A 19,710-nucleotide genomic window follows, 5' to 3' on the forward strand; every position below is an offset into this window, starting at 1 on the left:
ACCTCGGGGAAGGCCGAGGGTAAATTTGGAATTTCGGAAATTAGTTTCGGGAATTACAAAACGGGACATTTTATGAATTGGGCCAAGAAAATTTGAACAAAAATGGAGGCCCAAAAATAGGTGAAGTGGCCGGCCAAGTGAGGCCCAAGCCCACTTTTAAAGAGTCATGTGCTAAGCACATGACTTCTATTTGGATAAATATCATGCTAGCACTTGGTAATTATCAAGAATTTGATCATAAATTCAAGAACACAAAAAAAGAGGGGTTTCGGCCTAGAGAGAAAGAAAAGAAAGAAAAAAATTTCCAAGCTTGATTGTTGATCCAAAAATCTCAAGTTTTACATAGTTGTGAAGTACTCAAGACGCTCTCCGACGTGATACAAGTAGTTTGGAGAAAGAACGACATTTGCGACAAGTCGGAAATTCAAGAAAAAGGTAAGATTTTTATGTTTTAATGTTATGAAATGGATATATGTGTGTTATTGATTGGATTAGTGTGAAGATTTTGGGATGAGGATGTGTTTGTGCATGGTGTGTGTGTGTAAAAAAAAAAGGGTGTGTTGGCCGTGAGATCCATGTGGTGCTACCCATAAGAATTTTATCTTGTTTAGTTTGAATAATGTGTTGTTGTGATCATTATGTCGTAAAGGATCGATTAAAGAATTGAGTTGGTGTTAGAAAATAATTTCGGACGTTATCGGAAAGTGTATACTTTTGGTATATTTGTGTATATCATAGTATATTTATGATACTAAAGACCTTAATTAAGATTTATGGTTGATGATAACGAATTTGGAATGAAACGACGTAAGTTAGAACGTTCGTCGTAACTTTTGGTGTTTTGAATGAAAATTGGAAAGTAGTGAACTTTGGGGATGTATGTATGTGATTTGGAACTTGTATGTAGTGTGTTTGAGTAATTGGGAATGAGTGAATGAATACACTAATGTGGGAATAGATTTGGACTTTTGAAGTTGAATCAAGAATTGCCAACTTATGTATTAAAGTGAAATTTTGAAGTAATGTAGTGTAATTGTGGTTTGTATGGCTTAATGACGTTTGGGTTGTTGTTGTTGTTGTATTCTGAGCCGAGCTAAGTCTCGGGGGTGTTATAATTATAGGGGAAGTGCTGCCGAAATTTCGGTAGCCAAGTTTAGCCCCAAAGATGAATATGTTAATTCTCATGAATAGTAACTGGTAAAGGTGACCATTTGCAGTTTCTGGACGAAACGGGAATTGCGATTTGAGGAGCGTAAGGCGCCAACCAGGTATGTAAAGCCTACCTCTCATTCTTTTGGCATGTCCTAGACCCACTAGGTAAATTTCGGAATCTCGGGAATAACCCTGCTCTTGGAAATCGAAGTTCAAGTTCGAGCACTATTCACTCAGCGCGATTGAACCCCTTTTTGTCACTTTTGGTTAAAAGAATGTTCGTACCTCCATAACTTGTGCTGTTGTGTCCGAAACCCTTCGAAACTTTCGTAGATGGCTCTATGGAGCCGAAAGTCTGTGATTTGTGTCCGCCACCTCAATTTGACTCGAGGTGGGCCCGCGAGCCCCGAGGCTCCCCTTATTCGGTTTGTTTGGTTCGCTTGTGTCTGTTATGATTCGCAATCTTCTGTTTATGACTCAAGGATGTGTTTGAAACTTCCTATGCCATTAATGCATGTTCTGTACTTTGGGATGATGTGAGAATTCCGGAAAAATGACTTATGAACAGTTTTCTTACGAATTTGACAGTTTGGAACTTCGTAACCTTTATATGCCTACTTTTATCAATTCGATTCCTACTCCGAGCCTTCTGGCGTCAGTATCTATCTATATGTAAACGATATGTTGAGTCCGACAAATTATTTTTAATATGCATATGGTTTCGGCACTACTCTGTTCGTGCTGTCTGCTATGACTCCGTTCATCGGTACCCGGGCCGACTTTGTGATCGTGCGCACTATAATATATTCGGGAGTTATGATGTGTTACGGTTTCCGAGGCCTCGCCATAGGGCCGGTTACCGTTTATGGAGTTATGAAGTGATATGGCATTTGATATGTTCTGATGATATGATGTGTGTGTGTGATATGATGTGTCTGGAGATTGTACGGAGATTTGAAACCTTCTGGAGTTATGATGTGTTGTGGCACCAGCGTCGGGGGGTGACCACGTTCCTAAACCCTATACATGATTTGATTTGCATCTGTACGTTCGCCTCCCGCACATGTTTGCTTTGTTTGCGATGTTGGTGTGTTTGTTCTTTCGGACTCCAGCTGTGTTTGTGATTTCTGTACCTTCTGCTTTACATACTCAGTACTTCTCCCGTACTGACCCCCGTTTCTTCGGGGGCTGTGTTTCATGCCCGCAGGTACAGAAGCTCGTTTGGGTGGTCCTCCAGTTTAGGCTACTCATTCTGCTGTGTTGGAAAGCTCCCCTTGATCCGGAGTCTACTTTTGGTACATATCTTTTGTTGTGTCTGTACTCTGTATATTTGGGTGAGTGGGTACGGCGGGGCCCTGTCCCGTCCTATGTTCTTATGTTCTGTTTTGTCTAGAGGCCTGTAGTCAGATTTGTGGGTCGTGGGTCCGGTGTGTTTGCATGTGAGTCTGTTTTACGATCTTAAGCGGCCCGTACGCTACTATGGCCAAGTCGGCCTCTGAGTTTGTATGTATGTGTATGTACTTGGGGGCGATGTGCATTCCGCCACCCTTCTGATGTGTGTGTGTGAAATTTGGCGATGTATATTCCGCCTCCTTTCTGATTTGTGATTTGTCTGATCTGTACGGGCGACTGCTTAGGATAAGTGTTCGGTAGAGATCTGATTACGATGTTGAGTTCGAATAACGTACGTTGAGTTTGGACGAGTCTGATTACGATGGTCTGGGTGTGAGTTCGTTTGGGGTGTCCCAGAAGGACACCAGTCGCGGCCCACGGGGCTGGGTCGTGACAAAAGTGGTATCAGAGCGGTTTGTCCTCGGAATGTCTACAGGCCGTGTCTAGTAGAGTCTTGTTTATCGATGTGTTGTGCACCACATCTATAAACAGGGAGCTACAGGACATCTAGGATGTTGTGTTGCCCTTTCTTTGGAATCTTAGATCGTGCGATAGAGCTGTGTTATTAGGGTCATTCTGATCTGACCCGTTGTTGTGTTTGCAGCGATGCCTCCGAAGAAGGCAACGGCGGCCCAGAAGGGCAAGGCGAAGGTGGGAGAGACCAGTCAGGCACAACGGGCTACTCGGGCTCGTGTTTATGATTTGCCTGAGGTTACACCTCATTCTGAGGGGTCTGCTACACCCCCATTAGTACAGCCTGGAGCGGGACCTTCAGCAGCTCCAGAGGTCCGTGTACCCGCTCCTGAGACTCCAGCTTCTCAGCCAGGGGCGGAGGATAGGACCCTGAGGGAGGCTGTACAGTTGTTGACCACGATTGTAGCCGGACAGGCTCGCAGGCGCGGGCGGAGGGACGATGATGATGAGGACAGGCGGGACAGCCTGAGAGTTCGGGAGTTCTTGTTATGCGGCCCTCCAGAGTTTTTCGGGTCTAAGCCCGACAGGACCCCCATGACTTCATTCGGGGGATGCGGCGTGCATTAGACTTGGTCAGGGCGTCAGAGACCGAGTCGGTTGAGCTAGCTTCGCATAGACTTCGGGATGTTGCCGCGCATTGGTATGAGACTTGGGAGCTATCCCGGGGTGAGGGTGCTCCTCCAGCTATGTGGGATCAGTTTGTGACTGCTTTCACCCGCCACTTTCTGCCCCCAGAGTTACGACGGGAGCGAGCTGATCGGTTTTTGCATCTGCAGCAGAGGGGTCGGAGCGTCCGTGAATATAATTTGGAGTTTGATTCCCTGGCCCGGTATGCCCCTGCCGTGGTGGCAGATATGACAGATCGGATGCATAGATATGTTATGGGGTTGGATCGTTATCTGATTGACGGCTGTATGGCGGTGTCATTGCAGACAGATATGGATATTGCCCGTCTACAGGCCTACGCCCAGGGGATGGAGAACCGGCACCGAGCAGATCGGCCCAGCAGAGAGTACGATGGGAGACGGCCCAAGAAGGCCAGATCAGCGGGGCATTTTGGAGATTCTCGGGGCGGGCAGCCTCAGTATCAGTCCAGTGGGTATTTTCCTCCGTCAGGCCGGGACACACAGTCTGCTAGTAAGAGATTTGATGGCGCAGGACCGTCCAGGGCAGACCAGAGTTCCAGAGCCCCAGGTCCTCAGGCGAGCAGGGGTCCCAGTCAGATTAGGCCACCTATGCCCCCGTGTTCATATTGTGGAAGATCGCACCCAGGTGAGTGCTTCAGGGTCACAGGGGCCTGTTTTGCTTGTGGCCGCCAGGGCCATATCATGCGGGATTGTCCGTGGGCAGGCGGTTCCGGTAGCGCAGCACCACCGATGAGATCCGTTGCTGGTTCGTCATCTACCCCTTCGGCCACGCGCTCTACAGGGCGAGGTATGCCAGCACCAGCGGGCCGCAGTAGAGGCCGTGTTGGGGGTTCAGATTCTAGCGGTCCCTCGAACCGCATCTACGCTTTGACTGGTCGTCGGGACCCAGAGGCACCCCCAGATACAGACCCAGGTATATTACTAACCTTTTTATTTAATGAATATGTGCAATGGTAGGTTTGTAACTCAGTATTATGCGATATTCTTTTTGTGTGTGTCAGTAAAGGTAGGGTAAGAATCCGAATTAATGAAAGTAACCGAGGCAGTTATCTTTACATGTGGGAGGAGAATATATGGGATTTGGAAGGCTAGAACGATAGACCACGCAGCCAGAAAAGCAAACCACCTTTTTGGGTCAGAGTGGGACCCGCTACGAAAAATTTCTGGAAGATTTGCTAAGACCCCGTTTGGCCTAAAATTGCGTGACAAAGGTCGTGCAGGGCAATTGATGGAATTATATCAGCCCTAACGCATCAAAATGCGTGAAAGTTTCGGGGTTAAGCGTGCTCAAGCCAGAGCAATCCTGGGATGGGTGACCCCCTGGGAAGTAATGCAAAGTTTTTCATAAGTGTAAGTATGATTAATGTAGATGGGAATTTGAGGTAACCAAAGGCAAATAGGATGTGTGTGAAGTAATTAGTGCCCTTTCGAGAGTCGCGCGGAACGAGGCGGACTAAATGGGCAAAGGGGAAAGGGTACAACACCTCTTGGAAAATTGAACGAATTTGAATAACAGTCAGAGATGTTCGCCGGTAAGGTATGAGTAAACGTGTGTATGTGTATGTGTATGTGTATGTGTGTGTGTACGATTTCCATTCAGGGCCTATGAGGGCTAAGAGCCGAGCCCCGGAAACTAATGTTGTGATAAAGAAAAGATAAGCAGTGTGAGTAGTTGGAATTTTTGGAAGAGTCGATACGTAAGACGCAAGACGAGTTGTGGGACGACTTGGTGAGTGAGTTTGCAAATAAAGGGAAATTCTCATGAATTATTGTAACCTTAATATGAATGGTTTGATTCTAAATTGACAATCTGTCTGTGGTGCTTCTGCACTTCCGATTCCGATGAGGCTCTGCCTAGTACGCCTCTATATTTCTGAGTTCGACTATGTTCCTGTTCGATGAACCTTTTGTGCGTTTGATTCTGAATCCGTTTCTGTCTGGCACACCTCTGTATGTCCGACTCTGTATATAAATCCGTCTGATATACTTCTGTGCGTTTGATTTTGACCGCGTGTGTGTGTGATACATTTCGGTTTGTCTGATCACGATTCGGGATGAAACAATTCTGTATATTGCTTTTGATTTCGGATCCGTTCGATATGAGTCCGTACGTCTGACTTCGACTGTGAATCTGTTTGGCATGAAGTGTCTGATATGAAGTAAAGTGAGATTACGACGATGTGGTAAGGAAACTCAGGAGTGTGAAAAGAAGATGATATTGACGATGATGTCTGGAAAGCGTCCGTCCCTTACAAGAATATAGTGCAGAGTTCGGAGATTACGTTGAGTATGAGAAGATGTAGTACGAAGGTATTTGAGTCAGTGATGTGAAAAATCTACCCTAGTATTGGTAAAGAAGACATGTCGGAGAAATCAATAAAGGACAACTATCAAGAGAACCCTCCCGGAGTAGTACGACACCCATGAGGTCGATTCAACATTCGAGGACGAATGTTCTTAAGGGGGGAGAATGTTATGTCCCGTATTTTCGTATAACGAGAAATCAAGAAATAAATAAGACTTGGGTGTGTGGAGGAAATATTTTGATTTTAGTAAGTATGACTATGTTGGTTATGGAGTCGTTAATGTTAAGACCTCGGGGAAGGCCGAGGGTAAATTTGGAATTTCGGAAATTAGTTTCGGGAATTACAAAACGGGACATTTTATGAATTGGGCCAAGAAAATTTGAACAAAAATGGAGGCCCAAAAATAGGTGAAGTGGCCGGCCAAGTGAGGCCCAAGCCCACTTTTAAAGAGTCATGTGCTAAGCACATGACTTCTATTTGGATAAATATCATGCTAGCACTTGGTAATTATCAAGAATTTGATCATAAATTCAAGAACACAAAAAAAGAGGGGTTTCGGCCTAGAGAGAAAGAAAAGAAAGAAAAAAATTTCCAAGCTTGATTGTTGATCCAAAAATCTCAAGTTTTACATAGTTGTGAAGTACTCAAGACGCTCTCCGACGTGATACAAGTAGTTTGGAGAAAGAGCGACATTTGCGACAAGTCGGAAATTCAAGAAAAAGGTAAGATTTTTATGTTTTAATGTTATGAAATGGATATATGTGTGTTAGTGATTGGATTAGTGTGAAGATTTTGGGATGAGGATGTGTTTGTGCATGGTGTGTGTGTGTAAAAAAAAAGGGTGTGTTGGCCGTGAGATCCATGTGGTGCTACCCATAAGAATTTTATCTTGTTTAGTTTGAATAATGTGTTGTTGTGATCATTATGTCGTAAAGGATCGATTAAAGAATTGAGTTGGTGTTAGAAAATAATTTCGGACGTTATCGGAAAGTGTATACTTTTGGTATATTTGTGTATATCATAGTATATTTATGATACTAAAGACCTTAATTAAGATTTATGGTTGATGATAACGAATTTGGAATGAAACGACGTAAGTTAGAACGTTCGTCGTAACTTTTGGTGTTTTGAATGAAAATTGGAAAGTAGTGAACTTTGGGGATGTATGTATGTGATTTGGAACTTGTATGTAGTGTGTTTGAGTAATTGGGAATGAGTGAATGAATACACTAATGTGGGAATAGATTTGGACTTTTGAAGTTGAATCAAGAATTGCCAACTTATGTATTAAAGTGAAATTTTGAAGTAATGTAGTGTAATTGTGGTTTGTATGGCTTAATGACGTTTGGGTTGTTGTTGTTGTTGTATTCTGAGCCGAGCTAAGTCTCGGGGGTGTTATAATTATAGGGGAAGTGCTGCCGAAATTTCGGTAGCCAAGTTTAGCCCCAAAGATGAATATGTTAATTCTCATGAATAGTAACTGGTAAAGGTGACCATTTGCAGTTTCTGGACGAAACGGGAATTGCGATTTGAGGAGCGTAAGGCGCCAACCAGGTATGTAAAGCCTACCTCTCATTCTTTTGGCATGTCCTAGACCCACTAGGTAAATTTCGGAATCTCGGGAATAACCCTGCTCTTGGAAATCGAAGTTCAAGTTCGAGCACTATTCACTCAGCGCGATTGAACCCCTTTTTGTCACTTTTGGTTAAAAGAATGTTCGTACCTCCATAACTTGTGCTGTTGTGTCCGAAACCCTTCGAAACTTTCGTAGATGGCTCTATGGAGCCGAAAGTCTGTGATTTGTGTCCGCCACCTCAATTTGACTCGAGGTGGGCCCGCGAGCCCCGAGGCTCCCCTTATTCGGTTTGTTTGGTTCGCTTGTGTCTGTTATGATTCGCAATCTTCTGTTTATGACTCAAGGATGTGTTTGAAACTTCCTATGCCATTAATGCATGTTCTGTACTTTGGGATGATGTGAGAATTCCGGAAAAATGACTTATGAACAGTTTTCTTACGAATTTGACAGTTTGGAACTTCGTAACCTTTATATGCCTACTTTTATCAATTCGATTCCTACTCCGAGCCTTCTGGCGTCAGTATCTATCTATATGTAAACGATATGTTGAGTCCGACAAATTATTTTTAATATGCATATGGTTTCGGCACTACTCTGTTCGTGCTGTCTGCTATGACTCCGTTCGTCGGTACCCGGGCCGACTTTGTGATCGTGCGCACTATAATATATTCGGGAGTTATGATGTGTTACGGTTTCCGAGGCCTCGCCATAGGGCCGGTTACCGTTTATGGAGTTATGATGTGATATGGCATTTGATATGTTCTGATGATATGATGTGTGTGTGATATGATGTGTCTGGAGATTGTACGGAGATTTGAAACCTTCTGGAGTTATGATGTGTTATGGCACCAGCGTCGGGGGGTGACCACGTTCCTAAACCCTATACATGATTTGATTTGCATCTGTACGTTCGCCTCCCGCACAGGTTTGCTTTGTTTGCGATGTTGGTGTGTTTGTTCTTTCGGACTCCAGCTGTGTTTGTGATTTCTGTACCTTCTGCTTTACATACTCAGTACTTCTCCCGTACTGACCCCCGTTTCTTCGGGGGCTGTGTTTCATGCCCGCAGGTACAGAAGCTCGTTTGGGTGGTCCTCCAGTTTAGGCTACTCATTCTGCTGTGTTGGAAAGCTCCCCTTGATCCGGAGTCTACTTTTGGTACATATCTTTTGTTGTGTCTGTACTCTGTATATTTGGGTGAGTGGGTACGGCGGGGCCCTGTCCCGTCCTATGTTCTTATGTTCTGTTTTGTCTAGAGGCCTGTAGTCAGATTTGTGGGTCGTGGGTCCGGTGTGTTTGCATGTGAGTCTGTTTTACGATCTTAAGCGGCCCGTACGCTACTATGGCCAAGTCGGCCTCTGAGTTTGTATGTATGTGTATGTACTTGGGGGCGATGTGCATTCCGCCACCCTTCTGATGTGTGTGTGTGAAATTTGGCGATGTATATTCCGCCTCCTTTCTGATTTGTGATTTGTCTGATCTGTACGGGCGACTGCTTAGGATAAGTGTTCGGTAGAGATCTGATTACGATGTTGAGTTCGAATAACGTACGTTGAGTTTGGACGAGTCTGATTACGATGGTCTGGGTGTGAGTTCGTTTGGGGTGTCCCAGAAGGACACCAGTCGCGGCCCACGGGGCTGGGTCGTGACATGAACACATCTTCAAGTTTCTTTTCTGGGCTTATAAACCAAGCATCGATGGATTCAAAAATTTCAGGCCTGTCATCTCAATAGACGGCACTCATCTGTTCAGTAAGTATGAGATGAAACTGCTAATTCCTATTGGAAACAATAACATTTTTCCACTTGCATATGCTATTGTTGCACGTGAGAGCTTTGAGTCTTGGATGTGGTTCCTTGTGTTGTTGTCGAAACATATTGTTCGTGAGAGACAAGGAATTGGAATTATTTCTGACCGTCATCAGGGCATCTTGCAATGTGTCCAAACACATGATTGGTTACAACCACTATCCACACACCATAGGTTTTGCATACGGCATTTGAAAAGTAACTTTAATAAAAAGTTCCTTAACAGTGACCTTGAGAAGCTAATGTGGTTGGCGGCTACAGAGCACCAGAAGAAGAAGTATAAAATGAGGATGGAACAAATCAAAAGAATGTCAAATCAAATGAGGTTAAAAGCTCCTCTGGAGGAGAAATTGACATTGCATAAGGACAACGGTCATAGGTGGGGGGCTATGACAATGAATGTCTCCGAGTCTTACAACGGTTTATTGAAGAAAGCTCGTGGATTTCCCGTTACTGCCATGGTCCATTATACGTTTAAAAATCTTGTTGATCGGTTTGTTGAGAGAAGCACCCTTGCTGATTTGTTGATTGCGGATAAAAAGTTTTGGCCGCGCGCTGTTGAATAAAAGTTTGATGAATACTGGGAGAGGTCCCTAAAGCATATTGACATGCAGCAATACAATGTAGCTGAAGGGGTCTTTGAGATTCTGACATTTGCACACGAAGGTAAGGGCGGAAATATACATAAAGTCTCTACCGAAGGGAAAAAGTGTTCGTCTGGGAAGTGGAGAAACTACCATATGCCATGTTCATATGCCATTAAATTTTGTGATATCCGCGGAATACAACCAAAGACCTATGTTAGCATGTACTACAGTTGCAGGTTTTACAAACAAACGTACAATGGAAATTTTTCACCGTTGGGTGATGAGGCATATTGGCCACCTTCTCCATTCAGTTTAATTGCAAATACTGAATACGAACGAACTTCAGGAGCGCGGATTACAACTAGAAGGAGGAATGAAATGGATATAGCTCCTGCTCGCATGGCTAGAAAGTGTAGTACGTGCAAGCAAACAGGTCATAACAAGAATCGCTGCCCCGACAGAAATCAGTAGTTGTTGTTGCTTGTTGTTTTTTTATGTTTTTTCTTAAGTTGTACGATCGTTGTTTCCTTATGTAATCTTCCAAGAATATATAACATGTCTTGTGACGTTTATTTAACTTATATTTTATTTTTTATTTATGTTCACATATATAAAACATATTTAATTATTGCATGTGTTAAAATATTTGTTTGAGTTAATCACTGAAATTAACTATATGCTTTAAAAATTAAAAAATCAATAAATTTTTTTAATTAAAAACACAGCCGAATATGATTTAAATAGAGGCAACGTCTTACAAACTATTTTGTAAAACGTTGGGGAGAAAAATATTTAATGGTATAATGTGGATTGATCCACGTTATACAAAATTATTTGTATAACGTGGATCAGTCCATGTTATACTATTTTTTTGTTTTTGTGATTCTGACAATGCAAAAAAAAATAAAAAAAATTGGGGTATAACGTGGAGGAGTCCACGTTATACCCGTTTTGGTATGTAACTGAAACGCAACCGCCTTTTGGTTTATACCGTGTATTTTTATGCCCTTTAGGCTCCGGACTCAAGTCTAGACAATATATTCTCTTGGAGTAACAATAACCAGCTCCCTCCAACATGAAATCCGGATTGATTGTACTTAATATTTGAATTTAATTACCTAACTCATACAAAAGGATCTTTAGAAAATATAAGTTAAAAAGTAGTTATAAATATTAACATCTTGTTGAAAACATGTTAAATACTAATATTGAAAGTGCTTGCCTGCTTGGCATGTAAATGTTAAATTGTAGTTGAGGGACAAAAGTAATTAACCGTGTGCTTAAGTATTTTGATTTAGTAAAATAAATATTTCTATCATTACTTTTGGACCACACTTAGTCTTAGGTAATAGTATAATCAAGAGGGTTGATCAAGTACTCTATTGATGGCTGAAAGAGACTGCTGCCTTTTTTTCTTTTGTTGTTGCAATTAAGGTCAATTTTAAATACTTCATTTACTAATTAGGTCCTTATTCCAAGTATAGCTTACAAAAGTTTTAATATTATCACAGCTTTGACACTCCTTTCCGGAGCTCATAAGTGATTACTTCTTAATTTTGCATGACGTATTATTCGAATTTCTCTATAGTTTCTTCCATCTTACGCTTTATTTTCTGAATTGGAAAAACTATAGTACTAATATATTTCAGTGTGTTTAGGTATTTTGATTTAGTCTCAACTATTCCTTTTATACCGTTTTATGTTTAGAAATGAAGACCTTATTCCATTGACTATTTGGCGAGTGTATAACACGTGCGGAATTTATCAGTCAACCTAACTTGGTCACTTTGGTGAGAAGATCTTAATGCGTGTAAAATTCAAAGATGAGGCTTATAATTGGGAAATAGTCACTATATGAGTTTTAAATGAATTTCACTGAATTTCATCTTTTAAAGTTGAAACTTCATAACATTGACTATATTTCAAGAATATGGTCAAAAAGTGGTAAGTGAACGTTTTTTCACTTTAAATGCGGATGCCATTAATTAAAATGTTACTCAAGAAAAGTTGGAGGGGATTTTGTACCTAAAAAATAATTTTTGTGGACTGTACATTATCTTTTAGGATCTGGCCTCCAAAGTAAAAGAAGTGGATCGAAAATCATGCTTTTTTTATCCAGACAATTTTCTGATTTCATATATTTATATAAAGATAATCAAAGATAATCCTTGTCTCGTCTATATTATGCTTAGTAAGGTTAGTTTGATGTATTGCCTAATACTTATTTATTTAAATTATTTGTTAGTAATAAAATTCAGCTAGCGAGGCTTTGAAAATGTGTGTAATTCAGTGGACACAAACGCAAAAACAAACTAAGGGGGTACCAAAACTGACTCAAACTTATACAATCAGTCCAATTCGTTCTAGTTTTAATCTACATTTTTTTGCGCGGATTACCCTTCTTTTGGGGTGGTCTTTAAATTTTGCTCCTCATATTTATGGTCTTTAAATTATGCCTCTCATATTGGTGGTCTTTAATTTTTGCCCTTCGCATTGCAACTCTGAGCATTCACGCAGAAATCATGAGGTTCTGAGTTCGAACCCCCGCTCAAGCATAAATTAAAAAAAAATTGCAAGGCAAAGTTTGGGTCGCGTGTATGCCGGACCCGGCATACACTTGTTAAGAAATTACCAAATTTATGCTGGACCTGGCATACTCATGCCTTATGGGCAGACTTGGCATAAGTATGCCGGGTCCGGCATATCTTTGGTAATTCCTTAACAAATTTATGCCGGTGGGGGCATACTTTTAATGGGCAAACTTTTATGCCGGACCCGGCATAAACTTGTGAAAGAATTACCAAAGTTATGCCGGACCCGACATACCTATGCTAAGTCTGCCCATAAGGCATAAGTATGCCGGGTCCGACATAACTTTGGTAATTCCTTCACAAGTGTATGCCGGTGGGGGCACAACGAAATTTAAACTCTGCCTTGCAATTTTTTTAAAAAATTTTTTGACTGTGTGGGGATTCGAACCTGGAACCTATGGATTTTAGCCGAAGGGCATAATTTAAAGATTTTAAATATGAGGGGCAAAATTTAAAGACCACCCCAAAAGATGGGCAGTTGCGAATTGCCCTTTAATCTATTGGCAAAAGTGATTTTATATATGGGCTAATTTTGATGGGGTCATTTGCACAAATGACCTTTTTTCGGGGTGGCCTTTAACGTTTGTCCCTCAAATTTCTGGTCTTTAATTTTTACTCTTCGGCACCTTAAGTAGCCGAAAATAACCCTGAGATTCCGGGTTCGAATCCCAGCAGAGTATAAATAAAAAATCTCAAGGCAAAATTTTGTAGCAAATTATGATTATTCGGGTAGAAGTTATGCCTTAAGGCCTAGTTTCTGTAGAAACCCAGCAGAATAAAAAAAAATCATGAGGCAAGGTTTCACATCAAGATATGCCTATTCAGGGTAAAGTTATGTCTTAAGACATAGTTATGTAGAAATTAAGTTATCCTACAGAGTTTCTATATAAAAGTTATGCCTTGAGACATAGTTTCAATATAGAAATCATGCCTTAAGGTATGAATTTACCCCTTGTCCGGCATAGTTTTGTAGGATTCTACAGAAGTTAGGCCTTAAGGTATAACTTTTGCCCGAAAAGGCATAATTTTCTATGAAATCCCGCCTTGCGAAATTGTTTTTTTGCTGGGGTTTGAATCCGAATCTCTAGTTTCATAGACTAGAGAATAAAAATACTTTGGCCCACAAATTTTTATTAAATGAAAAGTAGGAGGAAAAATTAAAGACACTGATTTGAGCTGCAAAAATTAAAGAGCAGTCCATATGAAGGCCAATCCGCACAATTTTATGATTTTGATAATGCCCAAGTGAATCCATCATAATTCTGCCAGCCCAAGTATGACCCATGCCATTTAGCTCATAGGCTTTGTAGTCCAACCCATTCATCCTAATCTAATTGAACGTCAAACCTATCGGCAGACATCTTTGATCGTCCACTTCTTTCACTTGAGCACCTAAAGTGGATTTTGTTTCATTTAAACACCTCAAGTGAGCAATACCTGTTCCAGTTAGATAATTTTTACACCAGATTTTTTAAATCCCAAAGGCGTGTGTATCAATCGTCTCCTACGTGGATTAAGTGACCAATTACATTGTACCAGCTCATTTAAATTTTGCCAACTCATTTTAATTGGCCACAATCCCCCCCCCCCTCCCTGCGTCTTCTTCACCAGATTCCCTCACCCGCCCCCCCCCCCCCCCCCCCCTCTCTCCCTGCGTCTTCTTCACCAGAACTCCCCCCCCCCCTTCCTGCGTCTTCTTCACCAGATCCCCCCCACCTCCTACGTCTTCTTCACCAAATCCGCACCCTTCCCCCCCCCCCCCCCCGCTTCTTCTTCACCAGATCCCCGCCATTGCAATTTTTTCCACTTCTTCTTGTTTATCTCTCCTTCTCAACACTTCCTCCATCCCCCATCCACCACCACAACACTACCACCTATATCCAACCTTCCACTCCTATCATTTTTTAACGTGGCAAGTTAAATCAATAAACAAATTATGTATCAGCAAAAAAAAAAAAGTAAAGAAAGGATATGGGTTTTTCAAAACTTAAACTCCATCTCAACTTACTCTTTTCAAGAACTCAAATTTAAGTTCAGCAACTATGGTTGAACAAAAGAGCATTAGTAGTAATTCAAAAAGCCATAACAAGGTTGAGTTAAAGAGTATTTTTGCAAACAAGAACAATGATGGGTACATAACAATCAATCAAGAAAATGTATGGCTTTTGATGATATTTTTATAATTGCTCCTTATTTCTTAACAATTTAATAAGGTCCACCAACTTTTAATTCCATATTTTTAAGAAATTTGAAGAAGGAGAAGTTTGGGGAAGAGGGCTGCCATTTTTTCAGAAATTTGGAGAAGGAGAAGTTTGGGGAAGAGGGTGTGTGGGACTCCCATTACTAAATAAAGAAAAGAACCAAAAAGAAAATAGTTAAAAACTAAGAAAAATATGTTCCCAACTTCAAAATAGTATTTTTCACGCGCCTATTTAGCGTGGAACTCACCCAAATTGTCATGTCAGCGAAAAGTGCCTAAATAGAATATGAGTTGTCCACCTGAAGTGTCTAAATGGAACAAGATCCTCTTTAGGTGCTCAAGTGAAAAAAGTGGACGACCACAGATGTCTGTGGATAGATTTGACCTAATTAAACTTGAATGGTGGTGGTATTGGTGCATGATGCATCCGTGATTGATCGGTAGAGACTTAAGTAATGATGCAACTGACAATTTTTTCCCCCCATTTTTTAATAGGTGATAAATTTCTAGTTAGATATATTAGCTTATGTTTTACACTTGATTTGAGCGAATATCCTTTACATGTATATGCTCTTTGAGCCAGATACATGAATGTATGGTTTCCTTATTTTTTGATCTGTTAAAATATGAATATAGGCGTATGTGAAAACGATGGGTCAAGTTGAGCGGGTTGGGTTATAATTCACTATTTAATTCATTTTGACTCACTATATTTTACCTCATTAAAAGCATTTTTTTGCATGGATTGTCCTTCAAAGGCGTTGGTTTTTAATTTTTTTTCCCCCTCAAATATGTGGTCTTTTTTATTTGCCATTCGCTTAAAAAAGTGGCTGCAAATATTTTGAGGTTCTAGGTTCGAACCCCCGCTAAGTAAAAAAAAAAAAACCATTCCGCAAGGCAAGGCTTCGCTAAACTTCTACCGAAGTTTGCCTTACGAAATTTTGCAAGAAAGTAATTTTTTTTTACTCTGCTGGAATTCTGCCTGAATATGTCTAATTGTGCTACGAAATTCTGCCTTGAGAATTTTTATTTTTATTGTGCCGGGATTTGAACCTAGAACCACGGGGTATTTTAGGCGAAGGTCTAAAGTTAAAGACCAACCTTTGAGGGACAAATTTTAAAGACCACCCCGAATAAGGACAAGTATGCAAATTGTCTAATAAAATGTGGTCAGGGTTGAGCAATGACTCATTTATTGATTCGGTTCATTTTCATCCTCCCAAATTCAAACTAAATCGCCCGTTTTCCACTCCTAAAGACATTTAACCTAAATAGACGCAAACCCAACCTCTTAAGCTAAAAATAGTCGAGAATGTATAAAACCCCTCCGGTTCAAAATAAGTATCCACCTACCTTTTCCATTTTCGTTTAAAATGAATGTTCACTTATCAAGAAGAAATTAATTATTTTCTTTCAAATTGATCTCCTATTTAGATAAGTGAACTTTTATGTAATCAAGAAACAATATTAACTAGGTAGTAATTAATTAAGAGTAATTTAATCAAAATACTTATGCCTTCCTAGGGTTAGTATTTTATTAAGGCTAATTGGACACTTATTTTGAACCGGAGTACATGTATAAATGTATTTAATCAATGTAAAATCTATATATATTGATTAATATTAAAAAAAGTAAACGGTGAATCCGAGGGCTATTTGTGCAAGGTTTGCTAAAGGCATCCAAACCAAATGGGCCTAAGGATATTAAAGTGTAAAATAAGTAAATCCAGTCCGGATAGAATGCCCAAAAACCCTAACTATATAAACTTAATCATTCCCTGTTTCTTCATAAACCCTAGGAGCAGCACTGAAGGTCCGCCATTTGAAGGCTCTATTCGCTCAAAATCTCCCTAAGTATTACCTCTCTCTCAAATTTCAGTTGTTCGTAGTTTGTGTTTTTTCAGCGATTTAAATCTGAATGTGTTGTGTCTTGTGTTAATTTTGAACAGAGAAGAGAAATGAAGGTAATCGCAGCTTACTTGTTGGCCGTGTTGGGTGGCAACACCTGCCCCACAGATAAGGATTTGAAGAAAATCCTTGGATCTGGTAAGCCCTACGTATCCTTAAGAAAGTTTTCTCATTCCTGTATATATATTTTTTCCCGTGTTACTGATTTATTATGGCACATGGATTCTGAATATGTTGCAGTTTCTACTTCACTTTATAGCCATTGATCCATGAAGTTATTTACAATAGATATATGCAGTTTGTTTATACATGCCTAAATTGCGTCTATGAGTATCCCGAAGTAACACGTTCTTTACTGCATTTCGTCAGTTTTCTGATAGAGATGTATTTTAAAGGTGGAGAGTATCTCTAGCTATTTCTGATTCGACGACGGGTTTCATTTGTTGATTTGACTTTGATAGTGTCAGGAGTTATAGAATAAGAAATTAGTTTTATAGATTTACTCAAAACTTGGAAAATGAGATGATTTGAAATTTTTGAATGCTATATACTGGAATATTGTTATTAGTGAACTAGTGTTAATTATTTTGGGATATAGGTAACACCCTGGAATGTAGAGTCGTGTATTGAAAGAAGAAGGGTTGTGGAATTTCATGATAAACATGCTCCTTACTTTCTGTTTCAACTAGTGGCTATTATAACTGCGGGTAACTGGGTAACATCTTCGTTTCATTACCCTCAAGTATTATTTTATGTTTTCATGGTCCTCTGAAAGAGTTGGTTCCAGACTTAGAATGATTGCTTTTACTGCTATTATTTGTCTTGTGCCGTACCTGCCTGAGTTGTGCAGAGGTAAGAATATACTGTAATCCTTACTGTCTTCCATAAAGAACAAAGGAGTAATTGATTTGACTTGACTTGAAATGTCTTAATTGATACTTTCTAATTACCTTGATGCTATCAGATTGATTCAGGTTGCACTGTTTTATCTAATGTCTTAAACTGGTGATATGTTATTCAGTTGATGCTCTATACTAAACTGTGCTGGCTTGTTATTCTTAACTGTGATATGCGTCTGCTGGTTTTAGTGGTTCATTTGAATTAACATTTGAAACACATGTTGTAGTTGGAGCTGACGCTGATGATGATAGGATTCAACTACTGCTCTCTCAAGTTGAGGGCAAAGATATCACTGAGCTGATTGCTGCTGGCAGAGAAAAGTTGGCTTCAGTACCTGCTGGTGGTGGTGCTGTTGCAGTTGCTGCACCTGCTGGTGGTGGTGCCGCTGCACCTGCTGCTGAGGAGAAGAAGGAAGAAAAGAAAGTGGAAGAAAAAGAAGAGTCTGATGATGTATGTTGCTCTCCTTATTTTGTGAACTTATATGATGGTCAATATTTTCTTTTTACCTTTAATATCTTCTCATCTGCTTGTATGGTTTTCTTGAATTTCTTTTACAGGACATGGGTTTCAGTCTTTTCGATTAGAAGAATTCGAAGAGTTCAGCTTATGAAGTATCTCTTTTTGTTCTCCTTGAGCGTATTTTAGGAGGTTTCTTGTCTACTTACAGATTTTGTTTGAACTTAGAATTTTTATGGACAACATGCTGAGGCAAACAGTGGAAATTATAGTATGTAATTTCAAATTTTCAGCTTTCTTAAATATTATCTATTTTGATCTTACGTCATTGAAAGATGTCATGGCATTTTCATTATACGTATGTTGCGAAGTTGAGTTATTGGTGTTAGTGTCGAGACCTTGATAGGTTGAATTGCTTGCTCAGAGTACAGAGCATGGAGCTCAGTCTTGGTGTTTTAATAGTATTGCTAGTGGGAAATCCTGCTATCTCTGGGTTCATTAAGGGGACGTTTGGTACGATGGATAGGGAAGAATAATCCTAGGATAAAAATTTAGTACCACTATATTTCTTGTTTGGTTACTAATCCTGGGATAAGTTGTCCCAGGATTAACAATAGTGCTGGGATAAGTTATCCCTGGCAAAGGGTCTCATAACTTATCCCATGATAAAACAATGAAAATGACAAGAACAACTTTTTCTACCTAAGCTGGGGTATTTTTGTAAACAAATAATTTTTTCTTAAAAATTATACAATGGCATGTCACTTTTAAAATAACAAACCAAACAATCAATAAGAAATAATATTAGGATAATTTATCCCAACATAACTAATTTCAGTATAATTAATTCTAACATAATTTATTCCATCATAACTTCTCTTTAAACCAAACGACCCCTATAATTTTAGGATGAGAATAGCTTATCCTTTAGCCAGTATCGTTGGGAGCAAGGCTTTCTTAACTTGAAATGCTAATCAGCCTGAAAAGGTGTTCAGAGTGTTTCTTTGAGCACAGTTGGAAAGCACAGAGGATTAAACCTTTTCTCAATCCTTTCTCTTTTGATTACCCAATTTTCTTCTTTTATTCATCGTTATTCCCATAAAAATTCCCCCCAATTCATTGTGCCAGGATTGTCTTGTTCTTTTATGAATTAATACTTGATAATGTAGGCAGAGGCGGAGCCACTTGATAATGTAGGCAGAGGCGGAGCCAGAATTTAAAGTCTGGGGGTTCGAATCATAAGACAGGACAACGACCTCAAGTCCTCAAGCTAATGTATAATAATCGTTAAACTAACGAACAAGTATTGGTATTTAATATATTCAAAAACCCTTGCTTTTTTTGAAAATTGATTTTTGATTTGGCTTTGTGAAAGAGAAAGATGAAAAAGAATGGTAGCGTACTGCATACAAGTCGTTTGCTTTTTGCTTTTGGGTTTGAATTTGTTAATTTTATATTTTGTTTTTACAAAATAAAGTGTTAAAAAGGGAGTATAATATTCTGTAGATAACTACAAGGGAAAACATACCCCCAAATCCCAATGGAAAAAACTGCACGGTTCAGTTGTTTTAATTTCTTCTAATTTTAAAAAAGAATTATAAAAGGAAATCTTGCTTTATACCAAAGAAAACAAAAAAGAAAGCAATAGCGTTGGTGGGATTCGAACCCGCATCTTGGGTGGGAAAGCCACTGAACCATCTGCTCATTTATGTATA

At 39.9% G+C, this 19,710-nt stretch overlaps 1 protein-coding gene across 1 annotated transcript; it reads left to right on the forward strand.

Annotated features, from left to right (window-relative positions):
- Positions 1-16,436: 16,436 nt before the first annotated feature.
- Positions 16,437-18,323, forward strand: LOC132604340 (large ribosomal subunit protein P2-like). Its single transcript, XM_060317806.1, has 4 exons — positions 16,437-16,585; positions 16,681-16,777; positions 17,766-17,989; positions 18,097-18,323. Exons 2-4 carry the CDS (start codon positions 16,690-16,692, stop codon positions 18,121-18,123), a joined length of 339 nt encoding a protein of 112 aa, XP_060173789.1. The 5' UTR covers positions 16,437-16,585; positions 16,681-16,689; the 3' UTR covers positions 18,124-18,323.
- Positions 18,324-19,710: the final 1,387 nt, after the last annotated feature.

The sequence above is a fragment of the Lycium barbarum genome, chromosome 1 (genome assembly GCF_019175385.1).
Source record: "Lycium barbarum isolate Lr01 chromosome 1, ASM1917538v2, whole genome shotgun sequence".
NCBI classification, from domain to species: domain Eukaryota; kingdom Viridiplantae; phylum Streptophyta; class Magnoliopsida; order Solanales; family Solanaceae; genus Lycium; species Lycium barbarum.

Coding starts and splice junctions, on each gene's coding strand:
- LOC132604340 (XM_060317806.1), top strand. CDS start 16,690: ATGAAGGTAATCGCAGCTTACTTGTTGGCCGTGTTGGGTGGCAACACC. Junction 16,778..17,765: donor GAAGAAAATCCTTGGATCTG/GTAAGCCCTACG, acceptor CACATGTTGTAG/TTGGAGCTGACGCTGATGAT. Junction 17,990..18,096: donor AAAAAGAAGAGTCTGATGAT/GTATGTTGCTCT, acceptor TTTCTTTTACAG/GACATGGGTTTCAGTCTTTT.